The 27,760-nt window shown below is 61.4% G+C and overlaps 2 protein-coding genes across 2 annotated transcripts in view; both read left to right on the top strand.

The window, feature by feature from the left end:
* Window positions 1–1,568: 1,568 nt before the first annotated feature.
* Window positions 1,569–24,229, top strand: FBL (fibrillarin). Its single transcript, XM_069774611.1, has 9 exons — window positions 1,569–1,593; window positions 3,916–3,969; window positions 6,797–6,949; window positions 11,270–11,364; window positions 12,723–12,893; window positions 15,089–15,221; window positions 17,879–17,991; window positions 22,229–22,374; window positions 24,052–24,229. The coding sequence occupies exons 1-9, from the start codon at window positions 1,584–1,586 to the stop codon at window positions 24,071–24,073; spliced, it is 897 nt and encodes a 298-aa protein (XP_069630712.1). The 5' UTR covers window positions 1,569–1,583; the 3' UTR covers window positions 24,074–24,229.
* Window positions 24,230–25,347: 1,118 nt separating this feature from the next.
* Window positions 25,348–27,760, top strand: part of LOC138683085 (dual specificity tyrosine-phosphorylation-regulated kinase 1B-like) — a 33,766-nt gene continuing 31,353 nt past the window's right edge. Inside the window, exon 1 of the mRNA XM_069774610.1 lies at window positions 25,348–25,512. The gene's annotated coding sequence lies outside the window, so the exon portion shown is untranslated. The remainder of the gene's footprint in view (window positions 25,513–27,760) is intronic.

The raw sequence follows: 27,760 nt of genomic DNA, 5'->3' as shown, positions 1-27,760 counted from the left end.
CCCCCCCCAGAACCCCTCGATTCTGTCCTCAAATCCCCCCCAGAACCCCCCAAAATCTCCTTTTCTGTCCCCAAATCCCCCCGGGGACCCCCCAAAACCTTCAGTTCTTTCCCCAAATCCCCCCCAGGACCCCACAAAAGCCCAATTTCTGTCCTCAAATCCCACCCAGCACCCCCCAAACCCCCATTTCTGTCCCCAAATCCCCCCAGGGACCCCCCAAAACCTTCAGTTCTTTCCCCAAATCCCCCCCAGGACCCCACAAAAGCCCAATTTCTGCCCCCAAATCCCCCACAGGACCCCCAGAACCTCCATTTCTGTCCCCAAATCCCCCCCCGGACCCTCAAAACCCCCAATTCTGTCCCCAAATCCCTCCAAGTTCCCCCCAGAACCCCCCAATTCTGTCCCCAAATTCCCCCCCAGAACCCCTCAAAACGCCAATTTCTTTCCCAAATCCCCTCCAGGACCCCCCCAAAACCCCCATTTCTGTCCCCAAATCCCCCCAGGACCCCCCCAAACCCCCCATTTCTGTCCCCAAATCCCCCCAGGACCCCCAAAACCTCCATTTCTGTCCCCAAATCCCTCCCAGGACCCCTAAAACCCCCATTTCTGTCCCCAAATCCCCCCCAGGACCCCCAAAACCTCCATTTCTGTCCCCAAATCCCCCCACGGGACCCCCCAAAACCCCCAGTTCTTTCCCCAAATCCCCCCCAGGACCCCACAAAAGCCCAATTTCTGTCCTCAAATCCCCCACGGGACCCCCAAAACCTCCATTTCTGTCCCCAAACCCCAACAAGTTCCCCCCAAACCCCCATTTCTGTCCCCAAATCCCCCCCAGGACCCCCAAAACCCTCAGTTCTGTCCCCAAATCCCCCCCAGGACCCCACAAAAGCCCAATTTCTGTCCTCAAATCCCCCACGGGACCCCCAAAACCTCCATTTCTGTCCCCAAACCCCAACAAGTTCCCCCCAAACCCCCACTTCTGTCCCCAAATCCCCCCCAGGACCCCCAAAACCTCCATTTCTGTCCCCAAATCCCCCCCAGGACCCCCCAAAACCCTCAGTTCTGTCCCCAAATCCCCCCCAGGACCCCACAAAAGCCCAATTTCTGTCCTCAAATCCCCCACGAGACCCCCAAAACCCCCACTTCTGTCCCCAAATCCCCCCCAGGACCCCCAAAACCTCCATTTCTGTCCCCAAATCCCCCCGAGGACCCCCCAAAACCCTCAGTTCTTTCCCCAAATCCCCCCCAGGACCCCACAAAAGCCCAATTTCTGTCCTCAAATCCCCCACGAGACCCCCAAAACTTCCATTTCTGTCCCCAAACCCTCCCAAGTTCCCCCCAACCCCCCATTTTTGTCCCCAAATCCCCCCCAGGACCGTTTCGGGGCCAGCGGCTGGGCACTAGGACCCGGGGGAGCCCCTCCGGCTCCCGCCCTCCGTGGGCACTTCCGCCCGGCCTGGGGCGGGGCGGTAACGTCGGTGCGTCGATGCGCATGCGCGGTGTCCGAAAGGGGCGGGGCCGGTAGATAGTGCTTCCGGTTCCGGGGGAGCGAAGCGTGTGGGCCCGCGTGGAGCAGCGGTGGGATGAGGCCAGGTGGGAACTGGGATGAACTGGGAGGGACTGGGATGGACTAGGGGAGCTGGGGGAGGGCTGGGGGGGTAACTGGAGGGGACTGGGATGGACTGGGAGGGGCACTGGGGGGGACTGGGACAGACTGGGGGGGACTGAGAGGTAACTGGGAGGGACTGGGATTGACTGGGGAGGGACTGGGATTGAGTGGGGAGGGACTGGGATTGAGTGGGGGGACTGGAGGGAACTGGGGCATACTGGGGAGGGACTGGGGTATACTGGGGAGGGACTGGGATGTGACTGGAGAGGACTGGGATGTGATTGGAAGGGACTAGGGGAGCTGGGGGAGGACTGGGGGGGTAACTGGAGTGGACTGGGATGGACTGGGAAGGATTGGGATGGACTGGGAGGGGCACCAGGAGGGACTGGGATTGAGTGGGGGGGGACTGGAGGGAACTGGGGTGTACTGGAGAGGGACTGGGATATACTGGGGGCACTGGGATGGGACTGGAGAGGACTGGGATGGACTGGGGGAGGACTGGGGGGGTAACTGGAGTGGACTGGGATGGACTGGGAAGGATTGGGATGGACTGGGAGGGGCACCAGGAGGGACTGGGATTGAGTGGGGAGGGACTGGGATTGAGTGGGGGGACTGGAGGGAACTGGGGTGTACTGGAGAGGGACTGGGATATACTGGGGGCACTGGGATGGGACTGGAGAGGACTGGGATGGACTGGGGGAGGACTGGGGGGGTAACTGGAGTGGACTGGGATGGACTGGGGAGGGACTGGGATTGAGTGGGGGGACTGGAGGGAACTGGGGTGTACTGGGAGGGACTGAGAGGTAACTGGGAGGGACTGAGATTGACTGGGGAGGGACTGGGATGGACTGGAAGGGACTAGGGGAACTGGGGGAGGACTGGGGAGGTAACTGGAGTGGACTGGGAAGGATTGGGATGGACTGGGATTGAGTGGGGAGGGACTGGGATTGAGAGGGGGGACTGGAGGGAACTGGGGTGTACTGGGAGAGACTGGGATTAACTGGGAGGGACTGAGATTGACTGGGGGGGGACTGGAGGGGACTGGGATGGACTGGAAGGGACTAGGGGAACTGGGGGAGGACTGGGGAGGTAACTGGAGGGGACTGGAATGGACTGGGAGGGGCACCGGGAGGGACTGGGATATACTGGAGGGGACTGGGATGGACTGGGAAGGACTGCGGGGAACTGGGGGGTAACTGGAGAGGACGGGGGGTGACTGGGTTGTACTGGGAGGGACTGGGATTGACTGGGGGGACTGGGAGAGACTGGAGGGAACTGGGATGGACTGGGAAGGACTGCGGGGAGCTGGGGGGTAACTGGAGAGGACGGGGGGTGACTGGGTTGTACTGGGAGGGACTGGGATTGACTGGGGGGACTGGGAGAGACTGGAGGGAACTGGGATGGACTGGGAAGGACTGCGGGGAGCTGGGGGGTAACTGGAGAGGACGGGGGGTAACTGGGTTGGACTGGGAGGGACTGGGATTGACTGGGGGGACTGGGAGAGACTGGAGGGAACTGGGATGGACTGGGAAGGACTGCGGGGAGCTGGGGGGTAACTGGAGAGGACGGGGGGTAACTGGGTTGGACTGGGAGGGGACTAGGGTTGGACTGGGAGGGGACTAGGGTTGGACTGGGAGGGGACTGGGGATAACTGGGAGGGACTGGGATGTACTGAGATTGACTGGGATATACTGGGAGAGGCACTGGGATGGGACTGGAGGGCACTGGGGGTAACTGTGAGGGACTGGGATTGACTGGGGGGCACTGGGAGGGGCTCTGGGATGGGAGTGGAGGGCACTGGAGTGTAACTGGAGAGGACTAGGGTTAACTGGGATGTACTGGGATTGACTGGGGAGTCACTGGGATGGACAAGGGTGTACTAGGAGGGGCACTGGGAGAGACTGGGGGGACTGGGATGGATTGAGAGGTACTGGGAGGGACTGGGATGTACTGGGATTGACTGGGGAGGCACTAGGGGCTAACTGGGAGGAACAGGGGCTCACTGGGAGGGAATGGGGAGTTGGAGGAAACTGGGATGGGAGTGGGGGCTTACTGGGAAAGGAGTAAGAAGTGGCTGGGAGAAAGGAAGCCATACTGGGAGGCAACTGGGATGGACTGGGGAGCAACTGGGATGACTTAGGGGGTGACTGGGAGGGACACAGAGGGCGGTTGGGCCAAACTGGGAACACTGGGAGCCTGGGGGGAGGGTGGGGGCTGTTACTGGGCGAGAACTGGGAGCCTCCTGCAGCCGTCCCAGTCTGCCCCAGTGCTCCCAGTACTCCCAGTTTGACGGTGGCTCCCTGCAGGTTTCAGCCCCCGGGGGGGGCGCGGCGGCCGCGGCGGCTTCCGGGGGGGACGAGGTGAGTCTGTCCCCTCCCAGTGCTCCCAGTAAGGCCAGTCCCACCTGTACTGGGAGCCCCAGTTCCCCCTCCCCTCTTCCAGCCTGCCCAGTTTCCCCCTGTCCCCCTCCCAGCATGCCCAGTTCCCCTCCCAGCATGCCCAGTTCCCTCTCCCAGCATGACTAGTTACACCCAGTTTCCCCCCCAGTATGCCCAGTTCCCCCCTGTATGTTCAGTCCCCATCAAGTTCCCTCCCAGTATGCCCAGTTCTTCCCCAATTACCCCCAAAGCTCCCTCCCAGTATGCCCAGTTCCCCCCAGTCCCTATTCTAGTATGCCCAGTTCCCTCCCCAGTATGCCCAGTTCCCTCTCCCAGCCTGAGTAGTTACTCACAGTTTCCCCCCAGTATGCCCAGTTCCCCCCCAGTCCCCCCAGTATGCCCAGTCCCCACCAAGTTTCCTCCCAGTATGCCCAGTTCTTCCCCGATTATCCCCAAGCTCTCTCCCAGTATGCCCAGTTCCCTCTCCCAGCATGAGTAGTTACTCACAGTTTCCCCCCAGTATGCCCAGTTCCCCCCCAGTCCCCCCAGTATGCCCAGTCTCCACCAAGTTTCCTCCCAGTATGCCCAGTTCTTCCCCGATTGTCCCCAAGCTCTCTCCCAGTATGCCCAGTTCCCCCAAGTCATTCTTCTAGTATGTCCAGTTCCTTCTCCAGTGCACCAGTATGCCCAGTTCCCCTCCCAGTATGCCCAGTTCCCCTCCCAATATGCCCTGTATGTCCTGTTCTCCTCCCGGTATACCCAGTTCCCCCCCAGTTAGTCCCCAGATCCCCTCCCAGTATGCCCAGTTTCCTCTGCAGTTCCCCCCCGAGTATGCCCACTTCCCTGCCATTACCCCCCAGTTTCTCTCCCAGTATGCCCAGTTCCCTCTCCAGGGCCTCCAGTTCCCCCTGCAGTGTGCCCAGTTCCCCCCAATTACCCCCCAGTCCCTCTCCCAGTATGCCCAGTTCCCCGTAGTCCCCATCCCAGCCTGCCCAGTTTCTACCCAGTATGCCCAGTTCCCCCCAGTTACCTTCCAGTTTTCTTTCCCTGTATGCCCAGTTCCTTCTCCAGTGCCCCCAGTATGCCCAGTTCCCCCCAGTTACTCCCTAGATCGCCCCCCCAGTATGCCCAGTTCCCCACAGTTAACCCCCAGACTCCCTCCCAGTATGCCCAGTTTCCTTTTCAGTTCTCCCGGGAATATGCCCAGTTCCCTCTCCAGTACCCCCAGTATTCCCAGTCTCCCCACCAGTATGCCCAGTTTCCCCCCAGTTCCTCTTCCAATATGCCCTGAATGTCCTGTTCTCCTCCCAGTATGCCCAGTTCCCCCCCAATTAGCCCCCAGTTCCTCTTCCAGTATGCCCAGTTTCCTTTCCAGTCCCCCCCTGAATATGCCCCGTTCCAGTATGCCCAGTTCTCCCCCAGTTGTCCTTCCAGTATGCCCAGTTCCCCCCGCAGTATGCCCGGTTCCCCCCAATTACCCCAGTCCCTCTCCCAGTATGCCCAGTTCCCCCTAGTCCCCATCCCAGCCTGCCCAGTTCCCCCCAATTAGCCTCCAGTTTTCTTTCCCTGTATGCCCAGTTCCTTTTCCAGAGCCCCCAGTATGCCCAGTTCCCCCCAATTGCTCCCTAGTTCCTCCCCCAATATGCCCAGTTCCCTTTCCAGTGCCCCCAGTACACCCCGTCCCTTCACCAGTTTGCCCAGTCCCCCCCAATTAACCCCTAGATCCCCTCCCAGTATGCCCAGTTTCCTTTCCAGCGCCCCCCAAGTATGCCCACTTCACCCCCATTACCCCCAGTCCCCCTTCCAGCATGCCCAGTTCCCTCTCCAGTGCCCCCAGTTCCCCCCAATTACCCCCAGTATGCCCAGTTCCCCCTAGTCATCATCCCAGCCTGCCCAGTTCCTCCCCAGTATGCCCAGCTCCCCCCAATTACCCTTTAGTTCCTCCCCCAGTATGCCCAGCTCCCCCCAGCTACCCCCCAGTCCCCCTCCCAGTATGCCCAGTTCCCTTTCCAGTGCCCCCAGTACACCCAGTCCCCTCACCAGTATGCCCAGTCCCCCCCAATTAATCCCCAAATCCTCTCCCAGTATGCCCAGTTTCCTCTCCAGCTCCCCCCAAGTATGCCCACTTCACGCTCATTACCCCCCAGTTCCTCTCCCAGTATGCCCAGTTCTCCACCAGTTCTCCTTCCAGTATGCCCAGTCCCCCTGCAGTGTGTCCAGTTCCCCCCAATTACCCCCAGTCCCTCTCCCAGTATGCCCAGTTCCCCCTAGTCCCCATCCCAGCCTGCCCAGTTCCCCCCAATTAGCCTCCAGTTTTCTTTCCCTGTATGCCCAGTTCCTTTTCCAGAGCCCCCAGTATGCCCAGTTCCCCCCAATTGCTCCCTAGTTCCTCCCCCAATATGCCCAGTTCCCTTTCCAGTGCCCCAGTACACCCTGTCCCTTCACCAGTATGCCCAGTCCCCCCCAATTAACCCCCAGATCCCCTCCCAGTATGCCCAGTTTCCTCTCCAGTGCCCCCCAAGTATGCCCACTTCACCCCCATTACCCCCCAGTTTCTCTCCCAGTACGCCCAGTTCTCCTCCAGTCCTCCTCCCAGTGTGCCCAGTTCCCCCCAATTATCCCCAGTCCCTCTCCCAGTATGCCCAGTTCCCCCTAATCCCCATCCCAGCCTGCCCAGCTCCCCCCAATTACCCCCAGTTCCCCCTCCAGTGCCCCCAGTTGCCCCCCAGTTCCCCCCCAGTCCCATCCCCCGCCCCCCCCCCAGCATTCCCAGTCCCTCCCAGTAAGCCCAGTTCCCTTCTCCCCACAGGTGGTGGTTTCCAGCCCCGGGGGGGCCCCCGCGGGGGTGGTTTTGGGGGGCGGGGGCGGGGCGGACCCCCCCGCGGGGGCCGGGGGGGCCGGGGGGGCCGCGGCGGCTTCAAGGGGGGCAAGAAGGTGACGGTGGAGCCCCATCGGCACGAAGGTACTTGGGGGGCAGGTTTGGGGGGAGGTGGGGGGCAGTTGGGGGTCTGGGGGCAGTTGAGGGTCTGTGGGGCAGGTTTGGGGGGTCTGGGGGCAGGTTTGGGGGGTCTGGGGGCAGGTTTGGGGGGCAGTTGAGGGGGATTTGGGGGGGTGTTTGGGGGGTTTGGGGGGCAGTTGAGGGTCTGTGGGGCAGGTTTGGGGGGTTTGGGGGCAGTTGGGGGGCAGTTTGGGGGGTCTGTGGGGCAGTTGAGGGTCTGTGGGGCAGGTTTGGGGGGTCTGGGGGCAGTTGAGGGGGATTTGGGGGGTCTGGGGGCAGTTGGGGGGGAGTTTAGGGGGGTTTGGGGGGTCTGTGGGGCAGGTTTGGGGGGTCTGGGGGCAGTTGGGGGGCAGGTTTGGGGGGTCTGTGGGGCAGGTTTGGGGGGTCTGGGGGCAGTTGGGGGGCAGTTTGGGGGGTCTGTGGGGCAGTTGAGGGTCTGTGGGGCAGGTTTGGGGGGTCTGGGGGCAGGTTTGGGGGCAGTTGAGGGGGACTTGGGGGGTCTGGGGGCAGTTGGGGGGGAGTTTAGGGGGGTTTGGGGGGTCTGTGGGGCAGGTTTGGGGGGTCTGGGGGCAGGTTTGGGGGGCAGTTGAGGGGGATTTGGGGGGTCTGTGGGGCAGGTTTGGGGGGTCTGGGGGCAGTTGGGGGGCAGGTTTGGGGGGTCTGTGGGGCAGGTTTGGGGGGTCTGGGGGCAGTTGGGGGGCAGGTTTGGGGGGTCTGTGGGGCAGGTTTGGGGGGTCTGGGGGCAGTTGGGGGGCAGGTTTGGGGGGTCTGTGGGGCAGGTTTGGGGGTCTGGGGGCAGGTTTGGGGGGCAGTTGAGGGGGATTTGGGGGGTCTGGGGGCAGTTGGGGGGAGTTTAGGGGGGTTTGGGGGGTCTGTGGGGCAGGTTGGGGGTCTGTGGGGCAGGTTTGGGGGGTCTGGGGGCAGGTTTGGGGGGCAGTTGAGGGGGATTTGGGGGGTCTGTGGGGCAGGTTTGGGGGGTCTGGGGGCAGTTGGGGGGCAGTTTGGGGGTCTGTGGGGCAGTTGAGGGTCTGTGGGGCAGGTTTGGGGGCAGTTGAGGGGGATTTGGGGGGTCTGGGGGCAGTTGGGGGGGAGTTTAGGGGGGTTTGGGGGGTCTGTGGGGCAGGTTTGGGGGTCTGGGGGCAGGTTTGGGGGGCAGTTGAGGGGGATTTGGGGGGTCTGCGGGGCAGGTTTGGGGGGTTTGGGGGGCAGTTGAGGGTCTGTGGGGCAGGTTTGGGGGGTCTGGGGGCAGTTGGGGGGGAGTTTAGGGGGGTTTGGGGGGTCTGTGGGGCAGGTTGGGGGTCTGTGGGGCAGGTTGGGGGGTCTGGGGGCAGGTTTGGGGGGCAGTTGAGGGGGATTTGGGGGGTCTGGGGCAGGTTTGGGGGTCTGGGGGCAGTTGGGGGCAGTTTGGGGGGTCTGTGGGGCAGTTGAGGGTCTGTGGGGCAGGTTTGGGGGCAGTTGAGGGGGATTTGGGGGGTCTGGGGGCAGTTGGGGGGCAGTTTGGGGGGTCTGTGGGGCAGGTTGGGGGGTCTGTGGGGCAGGTTTGGGGGCAGTTGAGGGGGATTTGGGGGGTCTGTGGGGCAGGTTGGGGGGTCTGGGGGCAGGTTTGGGGGGCAGTTGAGGGGGATTTGGGGGGTCTGGGGGCAGTTGGGGGGGAGTTTAGGGGGGTTTGGGGGGTCTGTGGGGCAGGTTGGGGGTCTGTGGGGCAGGTTTGGGGGGTCTGGGGGCAGGTTTGGGGGGCAGTTGAGGGGGATTTGGGGGGTCTGGGGCAGGTTTGGGGGTTGGGGGGCAGGTTGGGGGGTCTGTGGGGCAGGTTGGGGGGTCTGGGGGCAGGTTTGGGGGGCAGTTGAGGGGGATTTGGGGGGTCTGGGGCAGGTTTGGGGGTCTGGGGGCAGTTGGGGGGCAGTTTGGGGGGTCTGTGGGGCAGTTGAGGGTCTGTGGGGCAGGTTTGGGGGGTCTGGGGGCAGGTTTGGGGGCAGTTGAGGGGGATTTGGGGGGTCTGGGGGCAGTTGGGGGGGAGTTTAGGGGGGTTTGGGGGGTCTGTGGGGCAGGTTGGGGGTCTGTGGGGCAGGTTTGGGGGGTCTGGGGGCAGGTTTGGGGGGCAGTTGAGGGGGATTTGGGGGGTCTGTGGGGCAGGTTTGGGGGGTCTGGGGGCAGTTGGGGGGCAGTTTGGGGGTCTGTGGGGCAGTTGAGGGTCTGTGGGGCAGGTTTGGGGGGTCTGTGGGGCAGGTTTGGGGGCAGTTGAGGGGGATTTGGGGGGTCTGGGGGCAGTTGGGGGGGAGTTTAGGGGGGTTTGGGGGGTCTGTGGGGCAGGTTTGGGGGTCTGGGGGCAGGTTTGGGGGGCAGTTGAGGGGGATTTGGGGGGTCTGCGGGGCAGGTTTGGGGGGTTTGGGGGGCAGTTGAGGGTCTGTGGGGCAGGTTTGGGGGGTCTGGGGGCAGTTGGGGGGGAGTTTAGGGGGGTTTGGGGGGTCTGTGGGGCAGGTTGGGGGTCTGTGGGGCAGGTTGGGGGGTCTGGGGGCAGGTTTGGGGGGCAGTTGAGGGGGATTTGGGGGGTCTGGGGCAGGTTTGGGGGTCTGGGGGCAGTTGGGGGCAGTTTGGGGGGTCTGTGGGGCAGTTGAGGGTCTGTGGGGCAGGTTTGGGGGCAGTTGAGGGGGATTTGGGGGGTCTGGGGGCAGTTGGGGGGCAGTTTGGGGGGTCTGTGGGGCAGGTTGGGGGGTCTGTGGGGCAGGTTTGGGGGCAGTTGAGGGGGATTTGGGGGGTCTGTGGGGCAGGTTGGGGGGTCTGGGGGCAGGTTTGGGGGGCAGTTGAGGGGGATTTGGGGGGTCTGGGGGCAGTTGGGGGGGAGTTTAGGGGGGTTTGGGGGGTCTGTGGGGCAGGTTGGGGGTCTGTGGGGCAGGTTTGGGGGGTCTGGGGGCAGGTTTGGGGGGCAGTTGAGGGGGATTTGGGGGGTCTGGGGCAGGTTTGGGGGTTGGGGGGCAGGTTGGGGGGTCTGTGGGGCAGGTTGGGGGGTCTGGGGGCAGGTTTGGGGGGCAGTTGAGGGGGATTTGGGGGGTCTGGGGCAGGTTTGGGGGTCTGGGGGCAGTTGGGGGGCAGTTTGGGGGGTCTGTGGGGCAGTTGAGGGTCTGTGGGGCAGGTTTGGGGGGTCTGGGGGCAGGTTTGGGGGGCAGTTGAGGGGGATTTGGGGGGTCTGGGGGCAGTTGGGGGGGAGTTTAGGGGGGTTTGGGGGGTCTGTGGGGCAGGTTTGGGGGGTCTGTGGGGCAGGTTTGGGGGGTCTGGGGGCAGTTGGGGGGCAGTTTGGGGGGTCTGTGGGGCAGTTGAGGGTCTGTGGGGCAGGTTGGGGGGTCTGGGGCAGGTTTGGGGGCAGTTGAGGGGTATGTGGGGGTCTGTGGGGCAGGTTTGGGGGGTCTGGGGCAGTTGGGGGGGAGTTTAGGGGGCTTTGGGGGGTCTGTGGAGCAGGTTGGGGGTCTGTGGGCAGGTTTGGGGGTCTGGGGGCAGGTTTGGGGGGCAGTTGAGGGGGATTTGGGGGGTCTGTGGGGCAGATTTGGGGGGTCTGTGGGGTAGTTTGGGGGGGTCTGTGGGGCAGGTTTGGGGGGGTCTGTGGGGCAGTTGGGAGATCTGGGGCAGTTGAGGGTCTATGGGGCAAGTTTTGGGGGTCTGTGGGGTAGTTGGTGGTGTGGGGGGCAGGTTTGGGGGGTCTGTGGGGCAGTTGGGGGGTCTATGGGGCAGGGTGGGGGGCAGTTGGGGGGGTCTGTGGGGCAGGTTTGGGGGGTCTCTGGGGCAGTTGGGGGGCGTGTGGGGCAAGTTTGGGGGGTCTGTGGGGCAGTTGGGGGGTCTGTGGGGCAGGGTGGGGGGGCAGGTTTGGGGGGGGTCTCTGGGGCAGGTTTGGGGGGGGTCTCTGGGGCAGTTGGGGGGCATATGGGGCAAGTTTGGGGGGTCTGTGGGGCAGGTTTTGGGGGTCTGTGGGGCAGTTGGGGGGTCTATGGGGCAGGGTGGGGGGGCAGGTTTGGGGGGTCTGTGGGGCAGTTGGGGGGTCTATGGGGCAGGGTGGGGGGGCAGGTTTGGGGGGTCTGTGGGGCAGTTGGGGGGTCTATGGGGCAGGGTGGGGGGGCAGGTTTGGGGGGTCTGTGGGGCAGTTGGGGGGTCTCTGGGGCAAGTTTTGGGGGTCTGTGGGGCAGGGTGGGGGGGCAGGTTTGGGGGGGTCTGTGGGGCAGGTTTGGGGGGTCTCTGGGGCAGTTGGGGGGGTCTCTGGGGCAGTTGGGGGTCCCTGATGCCCCCCCGCCCCCCCAGGGGTGTTCATCTGCCGGGGGAAGGAGGACGCGCTGGTCACCCGCAACCTGGTCCCGGGGGAGTCGGTCTACGGGGAGAAGAGGATCTCCGTGGAGGTACTGGGAGGGACTGGGAGCGACTGGGAGGGACTGGGAGGGGGGGAGGGAAAAGGGGGAGGGGACTGGGGGGGACTGGGAGGGGACACGAGGGACTGGGGGTGATTGGGAGGGGACTGGGGCGATTGGGAGAGGTGGAGGAGACCATCAGGATCTTCTCGGGCTCCATACTGGGAGCACTGGGATATCACCGGGACCTTTGTAATTTTCATGCTGGGAGCAGTGGGAGGCGTTACTGGGAGAGGGTGGGTGTCCATGGGGTGTCGCAGCCAGTGGGTGACATGTCTCCTGGTGTCCTTGTCCCCACAATGGTGGCACCAAGGTTGAGAACATCACCAGAACCTTCTCAGATTCCATACTGGGAGCACTGGGATACCAACACCTTTCTAATTTTCATACTGGGAGCAGTGGGAGGTGTTACTGGGAGAGTGTGGGTGTCCATGGGGTGTCGCAGCCAGTGGGTGACATGTCTCCTGGTGTCCTTGTCCCCATAATGGTGACACCAAGGTTGAGGACATCACCACGGCTGTCTCAGACTCCATACTGGGAGCACTGGGACCACCAGAACCTTCTTACACTCCCTACTGGGAGCAGTGGGAGGCGTTACTGGGAGGGTGTGGGTGTCCATGGCGTGTCACAGCTGTGGGTGACATGTCTCCTGGTGTCCTTGTCCCCACGATGGTGGCACCAAGGTTGAGGACATCACCAGGACTGTCTCAGACTCCAGACTGGGAGCACTGGGCTATCACCAGAACCTTTGTAATTTTCACACTGGGAGCACTGGGAGGTGTCACTGGGAGGGTGTGGGTGTCCATGGGGTGTCGCAGCCGGTGGGTGACATGTCTCCTGGTGTCCTTGTCCCCATAATGGTGACACCAAGGTTGAAGACCTCACCAGAACCTTCTCAGATTCCATACTGGGAGCACTGGGAGCACCAGAACCTTCTTACACTCCCTACTGGGAGCAGTGGGAGGCGTTACTGGGAGGGTGTGGGTGTCCATGGGGTGACACAGCTGGTGGGTGACATGTCTCCTGGTGTACTTGTCCCCACGATGATGACACCAAGGTTGAGGACATCGCCACGGCTGTCTCAGACTCCATACTGGGAGCACTGGGCTATCACCAGAACCTTTGTAATTTTCATACTGGGAGCACTGGGAGGTGTCACTGGGAGGGTGTGAGTGTCCATGGGGTGTCACAGCCAGCGAGTGACACATCCCTTGGTGTCCTTGTCCCCACGATGACGACACCAAGCTTGAAGGCACCACCGGGAGCTTCTCAGACTCCAGACTGGGCGGACTGGGCGGTGGCACTGGGAGGCTGTGGGTGTCCCATCTCACCGACGTCCTTGTCCCCAGGACGGTGACACCAAGGTGGAATACCGCGCCTGGAACCCCTTCCGCTCCAAGTTGGCGGCCGCCATCTTGGGTGGCATCGACCAGATCCACATCCGCCCGGGGACGAAGGTCCTTTATCTCGGCGCTGCCTCGGGGACGACCGTGTCCCACGTCTCCGACATCGTGGGACCAGTAAGGACACTGGGAGGGGACACTGGGAGGGGACACCGGACCCTTGGGGACATCGGGAGGAGGGGACGTCATCCCCAGGGGTGGTGGCTCCATGTCCCTGGAGGTGTTCTCCACCTTGGGGACACCAGGAATGTCCCCACGGGTGGTGGCTTCATGTCCCCAGAGATGTTCTCTACCTTGGGGACACCAGGGATGTCCCCACGGGTGGCAGCTCTTCATCCATGGAAGCATCCTCAACCTTGGGGACACCAGAGATGTCCCCATGGGTGGAGGCTCCATGTCCCTGGAGATATTTCCTATCTTGGGGACACCAGGAATGTCCCCGTGGGTGGTGGCCCCATGTCCCTGGAGATGTTCTCCCCCTTGGGGACACAAGGGATGTCCCCACAGGTGGTGGCTCCATGTCCCTGGAGGTGTTCTCCATCTTGGGGACACCAGGAATGTCCCCACGGGTGGTGGCTCCATGTCCCTGGAGATGTTCTCCCCCTTGGGGACACCAGGAATGTCCCCACAGGTGGTGGCTCCATGTCTCTGGAGGTATTGTCCACCTTGGGGACACCAGGAATGTCCCCACGGGTGGTGGCTCCATGTCCCTGGAGATGTTCTCCCCCTTGGGGACACCAGGAATGTCCCCACAGGTGGTGGCTCCATGTCTCTGGAGGTATTGTCCACCTTGGGGACACCAGGGATGTCCCCGTGGGTGGTGGCTCCATGTCCCTGGAGATGTTCTCCACCTTGGGGACACCAGGAATGTCCCCACGGGTGCTGGCTCTTCATCCATGGAGGCATCCTCAACCTTGGGGACACCAGAGATGTCCCCGTGGGTGGTGGCTCCATGTCCCTGGAGATATTTTCCATCTTGGGGACACCAGGAATGTCCCCACGGGTGGTGGCTCCATGTCTGTGGAGCTGTTGTCCATCTTGTGGACACCAAGAATGTCCCCATGTGTGGTGGCTCCATGTCCCTGGAGATATTTTCCATCTTGGGGACACCAGGAATGTCCCCATGGGTGGTGGCTCCGTGTCCCTGGAGATGTTCTCCATCCTGGTGACACCAGGAATGTCCCCACGGGTGGTGGCTCCATGTCCCTGGAGGTGTTGTCCATCTTGGGGACACCAGGAATGTCCGCACGGGTGGTGGCTCCATGTCCCTGGAGATGTTCTGCATCTTGGGGACACCAGGAATGTCCCCACGGGTGGTGGCTCCTCATCCATGGAGGCGTTCTCCATCTTTGGGACACCACGAATGTCCCCACGGGTGGTGGCTTCATGTCCCCGGAGATGTTCTCCACCTTGGGGACACCAGGAATGTCCCCATGGATGGTGGCTCCATGTTCCTGGAGATGTTCTCCACCTTGGGGACACCAGGAATGTCCCCATGGGTGGTGGCTCCATGTCTCTGGAGATGTTCTCCACCTTGGGGACACCAGGAATGTCCCCACGGGCGGTGGCTCCATGTCCCTGGAGGTGTTCTCCATCTTCAGGACACCAGGAATGTCCCCACAGGTGGTGGCACCATGTCTCTGGAGATGTTCTCCACCTTGGGGACACCAGGGATGTCCCCATGGGTGGTGGCACCATGTCCCTGGAGATGTTCTCCATCCTGGTGACACCAGGAATGTCCCCACGGGTGGTGGCTCCGTGTCCCTGGAGGTGTTGTCCATCTTGGGGACACCAGGAATGTCCCCACAGGTGGTGGCTCCATGTCCCTGGAGATGTTCTCCATCCTGGTGACACCAGGAATGTCCCCACGGGTGGTGGCTCCATGTCCCTGGAGGTGTTGTCCATCTTGGGGACACCAGGAATGTCCCCACGGGTGGTGGCTCCTCATCCATGGAGGCGTTCTCCATCTTTGGGACACCAGGAATGTCCCCACAGGTGGTGGCTTCATGTCCCCGGAGATGTTCTCCACCTTGGGGACACCAGGAATGTCCCCATGGATGGTGGCTCCATGTTCCTGGAGATGTTCTCCACCTTGGGGACACCAGGAATGTCCCCACGGGTGGTGGCTCCTCATCCATGGAGGCGTTCTCCATCTTTGGGACACCACGAATGTCCCCACGGGTGGTGGCTTCATGTCCCCGGAGATGTTCTCCACCTTGGGGACACCAGGGATGTCCCCATGGGTGGTGGCACCATGTCCCCAGAGGTGTCCCCCCCGGCGGGTGGGGTGACCTCCCTGTCCCCGTCCCCAGGAGGGTTTGGTTTACGCCGTGGAATTCTCGCATCGCTCGGGCCGTGACCTCATCAACGTCGCCAAAAAACGCACCAACGTCATCCCCGTCATCGAGGACGCCCGGCACCCCCACAAGTACCGCATGCTCATCGGTGAGACGGGGGGGTCCCGAGGGTGGGGTTTGGGGTGCTGGGGGAGAATTTGGGGTGTCAGGGTGGTCTAGGAGAAGAGTTTGGGGTGCTCAGGGTGGTCTTGGAGAAGACTTTGGGGTGCTCAGGGTGATTTTGGGGTTGGGGAGAAGGTCTGGAGGCACCTCAAGGTATCTCAGATGTTTTTTGGGGTGCTCTTGGGTGCTGTGTTGGGCTTTGGGGTGCTAGGGAAGAATTTGGGGTGCTCAGGGTGGTCTTGGAGAAGACTTTGGGGTGCTCAGGGTGGTTTTGGGGTTGGGGAGAAGGTCTGGAGGCACCTCAAAGTATCTCAAAGAGGTTTTTTGGGGTGCTCTTGGGTGCTGTGTTGGGCTTTGGGGTGCTCGAGAAGAATTTGGGGTGTCAGGATGGTCTTGGAGAAGATGGATTTGGGGTGCTCAGGGTGGTTTTGGAGAAGATTTTGGGGTGCTCAGGGTGATTTTGGGGATGGGGAGAAGGTCTGGAGGCACCTCAAAGTATCTCAAAGAGGTTTTTGGGGTGCACTTGAGTGTCTTGGGGTGCTGTGGGTCTCAAGGTGATTTTGGGGTTCTAGAGAAGAATTTGGGGTGCTCAGGCTGGTCTAGGAGAAGAATTTGGGGTGCTTAGGGTGGTCTTGGAGAAGATTTTGGGGTGCTCAGGGTGGTTTTGGGGTTGGGGAGAAGGTCTGGAGGCACCTCAAAGTATCTCAAAGAGGTTTTTTGGGGTGCTCTTGGGTGCTGTGTTGGGCTTTGGGGTGCTAGGGAAGAATTTGGGGTGCTCAGGGTGGTCTAGGAGAAGAATTTGGGGTGCTCAGGGTGGTCTTGGAGAAGATTTTGGGGTGCTCAGGGTGGTTTTGGGGTTGGGGAGAAGGTCTGGAGGCACCTCAAAGTATCTCAAAGAGGTTTTTTGGGGTGCTCTTGGGTGTTTTGGGGTGCTGTGTTGGGTCTTGGGGTGATTTTGGGGTGCTAGGGAAGAATTTGGGGTGCTCAGGGTGGTCTAGGAGAAGAGTTTGGGGTGCTCAGGGTGGTCTTGGAGAAGACTTTGGGGTGCTCAGGGTGATTTTGGGGTTGGGGAGAAGGTCTGGAGGCACCTCAAGGTATGTCAGATGTTTTTTGGGGTGCTCTTGGGTGCTGTGTTGGGCTTTGGGGTGCTAGGGAAGAATTTGGGGTGCTCAGGGTGGTCTTGGAGAAGACTTTGGGGTGCTCAGGGTGGTTTTGGGGTTGGGGAGAAGGTCTGGAGGCACCTCAAAGTATCTCAAAGAGGTTTTTGGGGTGCACTTGAGTGTCTTGGGGTGCTGTGGGTCTCAAGGTGATTTTGGGGTTCTAGAGAAGAATTTGGGGTCTCAGGCTGGTCTAGGGGAAGAATTTGGGGTGCTCAGGGTGGTCTTGGAGAAGATTTTGGGGTGCTCAGGGTGGTTTTGGGGTTGGGGAGAAGGTCTGGAGGCACCTCAAGGTATGTCAGATGTTTTTTGGGGTGCTCTTGGGTGCTGTGTTGGGCTTTGGGGTGCTAGGGAAGAATGTGGGGTGCTCAGGGTGGTCTTGGAGAAGACTTTGGGGTGCTCAGAGTGGTTTTGGGGTTGGGGAGAAGGTCTGGAGGCACCTCAAAGTATCTCAAAGAGGTTTTTTGGGGTGCTCTTGGGTGCTGTGTTGGGCTTTGGGGTGCTAGGGAAGATTTTGGGGTGCTCAGGGTGGTCTAGGAGAAGAATTTGGGGTGCTCAGGGTGGTCTTGGAGAAGACTTTGGGGTGCTCAGGGTGATTTTGGGGTTGGGGAGAAGGTCTGGAGGCACCTCAAAGTATCTCAAAGAGGTTTTTTGGGGTGCTCTTGGGTGCTGTGTTGGGCTTTGGGGTGCTCGAGAAGATTTTGGGGTGTCAGGGTGGTCTAGGAGAAGAATTTGGGGTGCTCAGGGTGGTCTTGGAGAAGACTTTGGGGTGCTCAGGGTGATTTTGGGGTTGGGGAGAAGGTCTGGAGGCACCTCAAAGTATCTCAAAGAGGTTTTTTGGGGTGCTCTTGGGTGTTTTGGGGTGCTGTGTTGGGTCTTGGGGTGATTTTGGGGTGCTAGGGAAGAATTTGGGGTGCTCAGGGTGGTCTAGGAGAAGAGTTTGGGGTGCTCAGGGTGGTCTTGGAGAAGACTTTGGGGTGCTCAGGGTGATTTTGGGGTTGGGGAGAAGGTCTGGAGGCACCTCAAGCTATGTCAGATGTTTTTTGGGGTGCTCTTGGGTTCTGTGTTGGGCTTTGGGGTGCTAGGGAAGATTTTGGGGTGCTCAGGGTGGTCTAGGAGAAGAATTTGGGGTGCTCAGGGTGGTCTTGGAGAAGATTTTGGGGTGCTCAGGATGGTTTTGGGGTTGGGGAGAAGGTCTGGAGGCACCTCAAGGTATCTCAGAGAGGTTTTTGGGTGCTCTTGGGTGCTGTGTTGGGTTTTGGGGTGCTCGAGAAGAATTTGGGGTGCTCAGGGTGGTCTAGGAGCAGATTTTGGAGTGCTGGGTCGTGGAGGGTAGAATTTTGGGGGTTCCAGAGTCATCTGAGGTCACTCGAGAGAGGTTTTGGGGTGGCTGGGGACATTTTGGGGTGCCCTGGGGGGGTCAGGGAGATTTTGGGGTGCCCTAAATTTTGGGGTGCCCTAAATTTTGGGGTGCCCCCCACCCCAGGCATGGTGGACGTGATCTTCGCCGACGTGGCGCAGCCGGACCAGACCCGCATCGTCGCCCTCAACGCCCACAACTTCCTGCGGAACGGCGGCCACTTCGTCATCTCCATCAAGGTAACGAGCCCCCCCCACCAGTAGCCACCAGTAGCCACCAGTAGGGGGTGCTGGGAACCAGTAAGGACCAGGAATGGGGCACTGGGAGCTCGTATGGAGCAGTAGTGGGGCGCTGGGGGGAGGTAAGGATGAGTAAGGGGGCAGTGGGAACCAGTAAAGACCAGTAAGAGGGGCACCGGGGACCAGTAAGGACCGGTAACCGGGCACCAGGGACCAGTAAGGACCAGTAACAGGGCACTGAGAACCAGTGAGGACCGGTAACCGGGCTACTGGGAGCCAGTAAGGACCGGTAACCGGGCTACTGGGAGCCAGTAAGGACTGGTAACCGGGGCGCTGGGGGCCGGTAAGGACCAGTAATGGGGCATTGGGAACCAGTAACAGGGCACTGGGGACCAGTAAGGACCAGTAATGGGGCACTCAGAACCAGTAAGGACCAGTAATGGGGCATTGGGAACCAGCAACAGGGCACTGGGGACCAGCGAGCACCAGTAACAGGGCAGTGAGAACCAGTAAGGACCAGCAACAGGGCAGTGAGAACCACTAAGGACCAGTAACTGGGGCGCTGGGGGCCGGTAAGGACCAGTAATGGGGCACTGGGGACCAGTAAGGACCAGTAATGGGGCGCTGGGGGCCGGTAAGGACAAGTAATGGGGCATTGGGAACCAGCAACGGGGCACTGGGGACCAGTGAGCACCAGTAAGGACCAGTAACCAGGGTGCTGGGGACTGGTAAGGACCAGTAACAGGGCAGTGAGAACCAGTAAGGACCAGCAACAGGGCAGTGAGAACCACTAAGGACCAGTAACCGGGGCGCTGGGGGCCGGTAAGGACCAGTAATGGGGCGCTGGGGGCCGGTAAGGACCAGTAATGGGGCGCTGGGGGCCGGTAAGGACCAGTAATGGGGCACTGGGGACCAGTAAGGACCAGTAATGGGGCACTCAGAACCGGTAAGGACAAGTAATGGGGCATTGGGAACCAGCAACGGGGCACTGGGGACCAGTGAGCACCAGTAAGGACCAGTAACCAGGGTGCTGGGGACTGGTAAGGACCAGCAACAGGGCAGTGAGAACCAGTAAGGACCAGCAACAGGGCAGTGAGAACCACTAAGGACCAGTAACCGGGGCACTGGGGACCAGTAAGGACCAGTAATGGGGCACTCAGAACCGGTAAGGACAAGTAATGGGGCATTGGGAACCAGCAACGGGGCACTGGGGACCAGTGAGCACCAGTAAGGACCAGTAACCAGGGTGCTGGGGACTGGTAAGGACCAGCAACAGGGCAGTGAGAACCAGTAAGGACCAGCAACAGGGCAGTGAGAACCACTAAGGACCAGTAACCGGGGCGCTGGGGGCCGGTAAGGACCAGTAATGGGGCACTCAGAACTGGTAAGGACCAGTAATGGGGCATTGGGAACCAGTAACAGGGCACTGGGGACCAGTAAGGACCAGTAATGGGGCATTGGGAACCAGTAACAGGGCACTGGGGACCAGTAATGGGGCATTGGGAACCAGCAACGGGGCACTGGGGACCAGTGAGCACCAGTAACAGGGCAGTGAGAACCAGTGAGGACCAGTAACAGGGCAGTGAGAACCACTAAGAACCAGTAACCAGGGTGCCGGGGACTGGTAAGAACCAGTAACCAGGGTGCCGGGGACTGGTAAGGACCAGTAACAGGGCAGTGAGAACCAGTAAGGACCAGTAATGGGGCATTGGGAACCAGCAACGGGGCACTGGGGACCAATGAGCACCAGTAACAGGGCAGTGAGAACCAGTAAGGACCAGCAACAGGGCAGTGAGAACCACTAAGGACCAGTAACCGGGGCGCTGGGGGCCGGTAAGGACCAGTAATGGGGCACTCAGAACTGGTAAGGACCAGTAATGGGGCATTGGGAACCAGTAACAGGGCACTGGGGACCAGTAAGGACCAGTAATGGGGCATTGGGAACCAGTAACAGGGCACTGGGGACCAGTAATGGGGCATTGGGAACCAGCAACGGGGCACTGGGGACCAGTGAGCACCAGTAACAGGGCAGTGAGAACCAGTGAGGACCAGTAACAGGGCAGTGAGAACCACTAAGAACCAGTAACCAGGGTGCCGGGGACTGGTAAGAACCAGTAACCAGGGTGCCGGGGACTGGTAAGGACCAGTAACAGGGCAGTGAGAACCAGTAAGGACCAGTAATGGGGCATTGGGAACCAGCAACGGGGCACTGGGGACCAATGAGCACCAGTAACAGGGCAGTGAGAACCAGTAAGGACCAGTAACCGGGGCGCTGGGGACTGGTAAGGACCAGTAACGGGGCACTCAGAACCGGTAAGGACCAGTAATGGGGCATTGGGAACCAGTAACAGGGCACTGGGGACCAGTAAGGACCAGTAATGGGGCATTGGGAACCAGCAACGGGGCACTGGGGACCAGTGAGCACCAGTAACAGGGCAGTGAGAACCACTAAGGACCAGTAACAGGGCAGTGAGAACCAGTAAGGACCAGTAACCTGGGTGCCGGGGACTGGTAAGGATCAGTAACAGGGCAGTGAGAACCAGTAAGGACCAGTAACAGGGCAGTGAGAACCACTAAGGGCCAGTAACCGGGGCGCTGGGGGCCAGTAAGGACCAGTAATGGGGCACTGGGGACCAGTAAGGACCAGTAATGGGGCACTCAGAACCAGTAAGGACCAGTAATGGGGCATTGGGAACCAGTAACGGGGCACTGGGGACCAGTAAGGACCAGTAATGGGGCAGTGAGAACCAGTAAGGACCAGTAATGGGGCATTGGGAACCAGCAACGGGGCAGTGAGAACCACTAAGGACCGGTAACAGGGCACTGTGAACCAGTAAGGACCAGTAACCAGGGTGCCGGGGACTGGTAAGGACCAGTAACAGGGCAGTGAGAACCAGTAAGGACCAGTAACAGGGCAGTGAGAACCAGTAAGGGCCAGTAACCGGGGCGCTGGGGGCCGGTAAGGACCAGTAACGGGGCACTGGGGACCAGTAAGGACCAGTAATGGGGCATTGGGAACCAGTAGCAGGGCACTGGGGACCAGTAAGGACCAGTAATGGGGCACTCGGAACCAGTAAGGACCAGTAATGGGGCATTGGGAACCAGCAACGGGGCACTGGGGACCAGTAAGGACCAGTAACAGGGCACTGTGAACCAGTAAGGACCAGTAACCAGGGTGCCGGGGACTGGTAAGGACCAGTAACAGGGCAGTGAGAACCAGTAAGGACCAGTAACAGGGCACTGGGGACCAGTAAGGACCAGTAATGGGGCATTGGGAACCAGCAACGGGGCACTGGGGACCAGTGAGCACCAGTAACAGGGCAGTGAGAACCAGTAAGGACCAGTAACCAGGGTGCCGGGGACTGGTAAGGACCAGTAACAGGGCAGTGAGAACCAGTAAGGACCAGTAACAGGGCACTGGGGACCAGTAAGGACCAGTAATGGGGCATTGGGAACCAGCAACGGGGCACTGGGGACCAGTGAGCACCAGTAACAGGGCAGTGAGAACCAGTAAGGACCAGTAACCAGGGTGCCGGGGACTGGTAAGGACCAGTAACAGGGCAGTGAGAACCAGTAAGGACCAGTAACAGGGCACTGGGGACCAGTAAGGACCAGTAATGGGGCATTGGGAACCAGCAACGGGGCACTGGGGACCAGTGAGCACCAGTAACAGGGCAGTGAGAACCAGTAAGGACCAGTAACCAGGGTGCCGGGGACTGGTAAGGACCAGTAACAGGGCAGTGAGAACCAGTAAGGACCAGTAACAGGGCACTGGGGACCAGTAAGGACCAGTAATGGGGCATTGGGAACCAGCAACGGGGCACTGGGGACCAGTGAGCACCAGTAACAGGGCAGTGAGAACCAGTAAGGACCAGTAACCAGGGTGCCGGGGACTGGTAAGGACCAGTAACAGGGCAGTGAGAACCAGTAAGGACCAGTAACAGGGCACTGGGGACCAGTAAGGGCCCGCTGTAACCAGTTAAGGACCCATTGGCCCCTCCCCTCTCTCTCTGACCCCGCCCCCCAGCTTGTTGGCCCCTCCCCTACACCTCAGACTCCACCCCCCGCGGTGTTGGTGGGCGGGGCCAACCACCCCTTCCCCTTCTCTCCGCCCCCTAATCCCCCCCCCCCGGGGCGATGCCGGGCGGCCTCATTGGCTGCTCCGTGACTCCGCCCGCCCGGTGGGCGTGGCGCGTGGCTCCTCCCCCCCCACGCCCGGCCCCGCCCACGCCCGCAGGCGAACTGCATCGACTCGACGGCGGCGCCCGAGGCCGTCTTCGCCGGGGAGGTGAGGAAGATGACGGGCGAGCAGATGAAGCCGCAGGAGCAGCTCACGCTCGAGCCCTACGAGAGGGACCACGCCGTCGTCGTCGGGGTCTACCGGTGCGACTGGGAGGGGACTGGGACGGACTGGGAGGGGACTGGGACGGACTGGGAGGGGACTGGGAGGGATTCGGATGGACTGGGATGGACTGGGAGGGGACTGGGATGGACTGGGAGGGGTTAGGAAGGGACTGGGAGGGGTTAGGAGGGCACTGGGATGGACTGGGAGGGGTTAGGAAGGGACTGGGAGGGGACTGGGAGGGACTGGGATGGGTTAGGAAGGGACTGGGATGGACTGGGAGGGGACTGGGACGGACTGGGAGGGGGTAGGAAGGGACTGGGAGGGGTTAGGAGGGGACTGGGATGGACTGGGAGGGGTTAGGAAGGGACTGGGAGGGGTTAGGAAGGGACTGGGATGGACTGGGAAGGGACTGGGAGGGGTTAGGAGGGGACTGGGATGGACTGGGAGGGGTTAGGAAGGGACTGGGAGGGGACTGGGATGGACTAGGATGGGTTAGGAAGGGACTGGGATGGACTGGGAGGGGTTAGGTAGGGACTGGGATGGACTGGGAATGGACTGGGATGGACTGGGAGGGGTTAGGAAGGGACTGGGAGGGGTTAGGAGGGGACTGGGATGGACTGGGAGGGGTTAAGAAGGGACTGGGAGGGGACTGGGATGGACTAGGATGGGTTAGGAAGGGACTGGGAGGGGACTGGGATGGACTGGGAGGGGACTGGGAGGGGGTAGGAGGGTCTGGGAGGGGTTAGGAAGGGACTGGGATGGACTGGGAAGGGACTGGGATGGACTGGGAGGGGTTAGGAGGGGACTGGGAGGGGATAGAAAGGGGTGGGAGGGGACTGGGACAGACTGGGAGGGGATTTGAGGGGAGTGGGATAGACCGGGAGGGGACTGGGATATACTGGGAAGGGACTGGGAGGGGATGGGATGGACTGGGAGGGGACTGGGTTATATAGGGAGGGGATTTGGGGACTGGGAGGGGATGGGATGGACTGGGAGGGAATAGAAAGGGATGGGAGGGAACTGGGAGGGACTGGGACAGACTGGGAGGGGCCTGGGAAAGAATGGGATGGACTGGGAGGGAATTTGAGGGGACTGGGATGGCCTGGGAAGGAATGGGATGGACTGGGAGGGGGTAGGAAGGGACTGGGAGGGGATAGAAAGGGCTGGGAGGGGACTGGGACAGACTGGGAGGGGCCTGGGAAGGAATGGGATGGACTGGGAGGGGATTTGAGGGGACTGGGATGGACTGGGAAGGAATGGGATGGACTGGGAGGGGATTTGAGGGGACTGGGATGGACTGGGAGGGGATTTGAGGGGACTGGGATGGACTGGGAAGGAATGGGATGGACTGGGAGGGGATTTGGGGGGACTGGGATGGACTGGGAGGGGATTTGAGGGGACTGGGATGGACTGGGAAGGAATGGGATGGACTGGGAGGGGATTTGAGGGGACTGGGATGGACTGGGAAGGAATGGGATGGACTGGGAGGGCACTGGGATGGACTGGGAGGAGACTGGAATGGACTGGGAGGGGGTAGGAAGGGACTGGGAGGGGCCAGACTGGGATATACTGGGAGGGGACTGGGATAGACTGGGCGGAACCACAGTGGGGAGGGTGTGGGGAGGCTCCGGAGGTGGCACTGGGATGAACTGGGAGGGACTGGTCTATACTGGGGGAGGTCACATGACCCAGATGTCCCTCCCCTCTCTCCCCAGGCCCCCCCCCAAGCAGAAGTGACGTTTCTCCACCCCCCCCGGGGGGGCCCGATCCTGGGGGGGGGGGGGCAATTGTTGCCCCTCCCCCCCTCTCGGTTTTGGGGTGAATTTGGGTGGTTTTGGGTTTTTTGGGGGGGAGGGAGGAGAAATGGGGGTTTTATTAAAATTCTGGGGAAAAAATTGGCTCGTGGCTGGGGGGGAGGGGGCAAATGGGGGGGGTAATTAGGCGCCGGGGGGGGTAATTAAGTGTTGAGGGGGTAATTAAGTGCCGGGGTGGGGGTAATTAGGTCCTTAAGGGGGGGTAATTAGGCCCCGGGGGGGGTAATTAGGCCCCGAGGGGGGGGTAATTAGGTCCTGAGGGGGGGTAATTAGGCCCCAGGGGGGGTAATTAGGCCCCGGGGGGGGTAATTAGGTCCTGAGGGGGGGTAATTAGGCCCCGAGTGGGGGTAATTAAGTGCTGGGGGGCTAATGAGGCCCCATGGGGGGGTAATTAGGCCCCGGGGGGGGGTAATTAGGTCCTGAGGGGGGGTAATTAGGTGCTGGGGGGCTAATGAGGCCCCGGGGGGGGGGGCTAATGAGGCGCTGGTGGGGGCTAACTAGGCCCCGAGGGGTGTAATTAGGTGCTGGGGGGGGGTAATTAGGCCCCGAGGAGGGGTAATTAGGCCCCGAGGAGGGGTAATTAGGCCCCAAGGAGGGGTAATTAGGCCCCGGAGGGGGTTAATTAGGCCCTGAGGGGGGTTAATTAAGTGCTGGGGGGGGTAATTAGGACGGGGGGGGGGAATTGGGCCCTGGGGGGGGAATTAAGTGCCATGGGGGGTTAATGAGGCCCTGAGGGGGGTTAATTAGGCCCTGAGGGGGGGTAATTAGACCCCAAGGAGGGGTAATTAGGCCCCAGAGGGGGGTAATTAGGCCCTGAGGGGGGGTAATTAAGTGCTGGGGGGCTAATTAGGCCCCGGGGGGGGGTAATTAGGCCCCGAGGGGGGGTAATTAGGCCCTAAGGGAGGTAATTAGGCCCTGGGGGGGGGGGATTAAGTTCTCCCTTAAGCCACACCCCCTCGGCGGGGCGTGTCCCTCCGGCGAGGCCCCGCCCCCTTCCTGAGGCGGGGCGGGGCTGCAGCGCTCGGGCGCGGCACCGCGCATGCGCCTCAGCGGCAGGGCGGGGACTCCTTTCCCCAGCAAGCCCCTCCCCTTTCCCCCCCTCCCCTTTCCCCTCCTTCCCGAGCGCTCATTGGACGAAGCCACCGGGTTCTCCGCTCCCCCATTGGCCCAAACCCCCAGGGCGGGGCGGGCAGGCGCCTGCGCAGTGCGGCGGTAACGCGGGGGGTTTGTTGTGGCCGCCATTTTCCTCGGGCATTACTGGGAAATCCCGGGGCCGCCGGTCGCCGGTTCCCGGATTTCGATCGTTTCTTCCGTTTTTTTCCCCCCCTTTACCTCACCCACCGTCAGAGACGCCGCCCCGAGGTGAGATTTGGGGGGTTTGGGGTTTTTTGGTTAATCGTAGCGGGGGGGATTTGGTTTTTTTTTTTTCTGAGGGGGGGAGGGGCTCTCCCCTCAGCCCCGGGAGGGGGAGGGGAGGGGGGGCGGGGCTTGGGCCCGTTACCGGCGATGACGTTTGTCCCAGTAACTGGTGGTGGGACCAGTAGGGTTGTCCCAGTCCCAGTATGGCCCTCCTGGGACTGGTATGGCCGTCCCAGTCCCAGTATGTATGACTCTCCCGGCACCAGTATGGCCGTCCCAGTCCCAGTATGGCCGTCCCAGTCCCAGTATAGCTGTCCCAGTCCCAGTATGTATGACTCTCCCGGCACCAGTATGGCCGTTCCGGCACCAGTATGGCCGTCCCAGTCCCAGTATAGCTGTCCCAGTCCCAGTATGTATGACTCTCCCGGCACCAGTATGGCTCTTCCAGCCCCAGTATGGCTCTCCCAGTCCCAGTGTGACCCTGCGGGACCAGTACAGCTGTCCCAGTCCCAGTGTGACCCTCCCGGCACCAGTATGGATCTCCTAGTCCCAGTATGGCCCTCCCAGTCCCAGTATGACTGTCCCAGTCCCATTAAGGCCCTCCCAGTCCCAGTGTGACCCTCCCGGCACCGGTATGGCTCTCCCAGTCCCAGTATGGCTCTCCAAGTCCCAGTATGGATCCCCTAGTCCCAGTATGGCCCTCCCGGGACCAGTGTGACCCTCCCAGTCCTAGAATGACCCTCCCGGCACCAGTAAGGCCTTCCCAGTCCCAGTATGGCTCTCCCAGTCCCAGTATAACTGTCCCGGGACCACTATGGCTCTCCCAGTCCCAGTATGGATCCCCTAGTCCCAGTATGACCCTCCCAGGATCGGTATGGCCCTCCCAGTCCCAGTGTGACCCTCCCAGTCCCAGTGTGACCCTCCTAGTCCCAGTATGGCCCTCCCAGTCCCAGTGTGACCCTCCCAGTCCCAGTATGGCCCTCCCGGGACCAGTGTGACCCTCCTGGCACCAGTAAGGCCCTCCCGGGACCAGCATGACCCTCCCGGCACCAGTGTGACCCTCCCAGTCCAAGTGTGACCCTCCTGGGACCAGTATGGCTCTCCCAGTCCCAGTATAACTCTCCTGGGACCAGTGTGACCCCCCCCCAGCACCAGCATGGCCTCCCAGTCCCAGTATGGATCCCCTAGTCCCAGTATAACCCTCCCGGGACCGGTATGGTTGTCCCAGTCCCAGTATGATTCTCCCGGCACCAGTAAGGCCCTCCCAGTCCCAGTATGGCTGTCCCAGTCCCAGTATAACCCTCCTGGGACCAGTGTGACCCTCCCAGTCCTAGAATGACCCCCATGGCACCAGTATGGCTCTCCCAGTCCCAGTATGGATCCCCTAGTCCCAGTATAACCCTCCCGGGACCAGTATGGCTCTCCCAGTCCCAGTATGGATCCCCTAGTCCCAGTATAACCCTCCCGGGACCAGTATGGCTGTCCCAGTGTGACCCTCCCAGGACCAGTATGGCTGTCCTAGTCCCAGTATAACCCTCCCGGGACCGGTATGGCTCTCCCAGTCCCAGTATGGATCCCCTAGTCCCGGTATAACCCTCCCGGGACCAGTATGGCTGTCCCAGTCCCAGTATGGCCCTCTCAGCACCAGTGTGACCCTCCCAGTCCTAGAATGACCCTCCCGGCACCAGTAAGGCCCTCCCAGTCCCAGTATGACTCTCCTGGGATGAGTGTGGCTCTCCCAGTCCCAGTATGGATCCCCTAGTCCCAGTATAATCCTCCCAGGACCAGTATGGTTGTCCCAGTCCCAGTATGGTCCTCCCAGTCCCAGTATGACGCTCCTGGGATGAGTGTGGCTCTCCCAGTCCCAGTATGGATCCCCTAGTCCCAGTATAATCCTCCCAGGACCAGTATGGTTGTCCCAGTCCCAGTATGGTCCTCCCAGTCCCAGTATGACGCTCCTGGGATGAGTGTGGCTCTCCCAGTCCCAGTATGGATCCCCTAGTCCCAGTATAACCTTCTTTGGATCTATATGACTCTCCCAGTCCCAGTATGACTCTCCTGTGCCCAGTATGACCCTCCGGGGACCAGTATGGATCCCCTAGTTCCAGTGTGACCCTCCTGGGACCAGTATGACCCTCCCAGTCCCAGTAAGGCCCCCCCCGATTCCAGTATGACTCTCCCGGGACCAGTAAGGCCCTTTCGGTTCCAGTATGACTCTCCCGGGACCAATATGACCCTCCCAGTTCCAGTA

This window comes from Haliaeetus albicilla, chromosome 31, assembly GCF_947461875.1.
Source record: "Haliaeetus albicilla chromosome 31, bHalAlb1.1, whole genome shotgun sequence".
In the NCBI taxonomy this organism is placed as follows: domain Eukaryota; kingdom Metazoa; phylum Chordata; class Aves; order Accipitriformes; family Accipitridae; genus Haliaeetus; species Haliaeetus albicilla.
The sequence above is the reverse complement of the archived record's forward strand: the minus strand, read 5'-3'. Positions and strand labels throughout refer to the sequence as shown.